General features: G+C 27.4%; 1 protein-coding gene across 1 annotated transcript; it reads right to left on the reverse strand.

The window, feature by feature from the left end:
• Window positions 1-201: 201 nt before the first annotated feature.
• LOC112028014 (non-classical arabinogalactan protein 30) lies at window positions 202-720 on the reverse strand. The gene has a single exon (XM_024060650.2). The coding sequence runs from the start codon at window positions 718-720 to the stop codon at window positions 202-204; it is 519 nt and encodes a 172-aa protein (XP_023916418.1).
• Between the last annotated feature and the right edge of the window lie 2960 nt (window positions 721-3680).

A 3680-nucleotide genomic window follows, 5' to 3' on the forward strand; every position in this document is an offset into this window, starting at 1 on the left:
TGATCAATACAATTTAATCAAACCAAGAAGATAAAACTCAAACTCAGCTGACTGAAAAAAGAATTAAACATTTAAACGAAAAGTTATAGCAAAACCAAAAAAGAAAAGGAAAATATTTAATCAATATTGGCCAACTTGAATTTCTTTTTGGGAGAATCTATTGGCCAAATTACAAATTTAATTTGAACTCCAAAGAAATGATTAGACATGAGTTGGTGGTGGACAATGGTCTGGACGGAATGCCAAGGGCCCAGCAGCATAGATCACAGCCTCATAATTGCTTCCATACAATTTCTTGCCTTTAAAACGAAGTGGGGAGCCATAGAGTCCATAGTTGATATTTGTAAGAAGATTGCAATCTTTTAGAGGAGATGACACAGGCTTGACATGGCACGATTGGAGTGGATGTTCCACTAGACATTGGCTCATTGTGAAGCCTTCAAGTTGTGCATAGAAGTACCCATTCCCATCAGTTTCAAACACCTTGTAGTAGCTCACTTGGTCCTTGTAGTTCTTGCAAATGACACTGATATTGGCAGCTGGGATTGGCTTGGCCTCAGACAAAGACCATGAACCAGAGTGCTCACAGTGCTGGCAGTACACCATTCCTTCAACCACCACATCGATTTTCTTCTCTGGCTCAGCAGAAGTTATGGTGGGGAGGGTTAATTGGAAGAGCATGAGTGAAGAGAGGAGAATTAAGAGCTGGGTGCTTGCCATTTTCTTGAAATGGTGATTAAATTTGAAGCTTATTGGAGAGACCAATTGGGAGGAAAAGTCTTGAGGGGTTATGAGATATTGGATTTGATGGAGTAGTATTTATAGTTTTTTTGGTTTCTGAAATGATTGGTTGCAGGTTATACTTGAAACGTGCTTTTCTGATGAACGTGGGAGCTTCCAAGCTGCATGACAAAGATTTGCTTTGCTGTAAGTTGTATATAAACGTGGAGGCCACCAGGTTTTGTTATTATTATTACTAGTCGCAGACCCGCGCGTTGCGCGTGATCATTTTTTATGGTGATCTCATTATTATTATTATTATTTTGTAATTTGAACTAATTTAATGAAAAGTAATGCATTTCATAATCATATTTATCACAAAATATTTTTTTATTATTGTAGAATTGTTTTATTTAAAATTTGAAACCTTAATTTTACTGTAGTTGGTTGACTAATTTTTACATCTCTAAGTCAATTAAACACGTTTTGCATGCTACATGTAAACCTTCTTTTCCATAAGGGTTGAAATTATGTGCGTAATACTTTTTTTCTATAGAAGTTAAAAAGAATAAAATTCACCTTGTCTTGATGTTTTCTAAAAATTAAATTTGGAGATTCTCTTTCAATAATTGTGAAAATTCCAAGCAATAATTCAGAAGGTAATACATGTTACATGTTCATGCTTTGATTGTGTAATTGTATGATTGATTTGGTTGTAATTTATAATTGAATATGGTGGTGTATATCTAAAATGGCCTAAATATGTTGTTTAGGATATTGAATATAGTGTTGTGTGTGATTTATAGAGTAGCGACGGTTGTAGTAATTAAAAATTGTTTTTCATTGTCTTTTAAGTTAATAAAAACCTTACATATACTTTTTTTTTTCAAAAAACCTTTACATATTTTTTTAACGCGAATCTTTACATATACCTTAATAAGTAACCCTATACATTTATTTTCTTAGATGCATAAAAAAAGACATCTATTCCATAATAATAGTGGCTAATTAGTTTTTCATGTTCTCATTTATAACGTTTCTTACTATTATCATATTTTACTGGCTGTTGATTTTCATAACATAATAGAGGCATTAAATGAGAGTTAAATTCTTAGAACATTTCATTAGATTTTAAAAGTCATGGTGTGTGAAGAATATAAGCATTTAAAGACCTTTTATATATATATATATATATATATATATTATTATTTTATTTATAAATAATGTTAAATGAAATGTCAAAAAAAAAAAATATTTTGAAAATTTTCATCTTTATTTCTTATATATTCTATTATTACTGAAGAACGTTTTCCTTTTAGTTTTGATAATAAATATGATTTTCTAGATTAGAGTTTGATTAGTTTCAAGTTTCAAGTTTAAATTTTGTATGATTTTATTTAATTGTTGATTATATGATTTAATTAAGTGAATTTAACGATTTATTTTTTGCATTGTAAAGTTTATAATAACATTCATAAGGTCATCTTTAATTAATTTTTTACTCCTTTAGCCATTGGTCTCTTTGTTTTCCAATTAATGGTTACTAATTAATTTATTTAATTGACGTTTGATTTCTTTTACTAATATCTTTCTCTCCCTCTTTGTTAACATCCTATTGTTTTCCCAAATTTGATGATAATTCTAATGTACTAAATATGTAACGTTTATTTTTATTTATATTTTATTCTATTTTGCTGCCATGAAGTTAATACATCCATAACTATTAGTTTATTATTTTATGATATGTTTGGTTTGATATATATTATTATTATTATTATTATTATTATAAATTTAGTGCTTCTAAAATAGCATGTGTTTTGTGTTCTCTTTTTCTATTAATGCATTGTAACGTTTTATGGGAATACTTTATAAGAAAATTGTTTTTTTTTTCTTTTTTTTTTCTTATTTATTTTATTTTAAATTGAGTGTCTCTAAATTGATATTTATTTTGTATTTCATTTTCCATTGATGCATTTTAACATTTCATGGGAAGACTTTATAAGAACAATTTTTATTTATTGAATAAAATATTATACGTTTAATTTTTTAAAAATGAGACAAAATATAAATAATTATGATATGGAGGATGTTGTTAAATTTAAATGTTGAATAAAATAAGATGAGAATAAAATAATAAAAATGAAATGTATAGCAATAAACACCATATTATTTTAGTTATGCTATGTAATAAAATAATATTATATTTTTATATACTATATTTATAATGCAATAATATAACATTTAACAACCAATGAGAATAAAAAAGATAACAACATAAAATATAAAACTAAATCATATCAAGCTGGATTACCTGTCAATTCCAATTTTAACAAACTAACTGACTTCTAGTAGTCTAAAACTGATTTCTACGATGAATTTGGTGGAGCTTTCAATACTGCATCAGTATGTTTTGATGGTCAACCTGTTACACTAAAATTAAAAAATATATATATACCAAAAATTGAAGGATATATATATATATATATAGAGAAGAGAGAGAGAGAGAGAGAGAGAGAGAGAGAGAGGGGCTTTTGTGTGTGGAAGAATAGAAATTATGCATGGAATAAGAGAGAATGACAATTTTATAGCATGAGGATAAGAATAAGAAGAGTAAAAAATAAGGGAAGATAAAAGATAGAATAATATTAATATTGAGAGTAGTGGGGATATGAAAAGTTGAAATGGAATGAGAAAGGTTGAAGAAAGTTAAGGTAGAGAGTAGTGGGGATATGAAAAGTTAAAATGGAATTGAAAATTTAATATAAATAAGAATAATTAAAATAAGATAAATTAAATATGATATTTTGATTGTAATATAATAGAGTTTTAATTCATTTTAAATGTTAAAAAATTGTATAAAAAAATTGGAAAAAATTGATAATGACATGGCTGCTGACGTGGCTCAATGAGAGCGTAGCAACATTAAATGCTACGCTTCAGCTTTTAGTAATATAGAAATT

The sequence above is a fragment of the Quercus suber genome, unplaced genomic scaffold, assembly GCF_002906115.3.
Source record: "Quercus suber isolate HL8 unplaced genomic scaffold, Cork oak 2.0 scaffold_684, whole genome shotgun sequence".
NCBI classification, from domain to species: Eukaryota; Viridiplantae; Streptophyta; class Magnoliopsida; order Fagales; family Fagaceae; genus Quercus; species Quercus suber.

Excerpts from the sequence above, each read along its gene's own strand:
- LOC112028014 (XM_024060650.2), bottom strand. The coding sequence starts at position 720 with ATGGCAAGCACCCAGCTCTTAATTCTCCTCTCTTCACTCATGCTCTTC.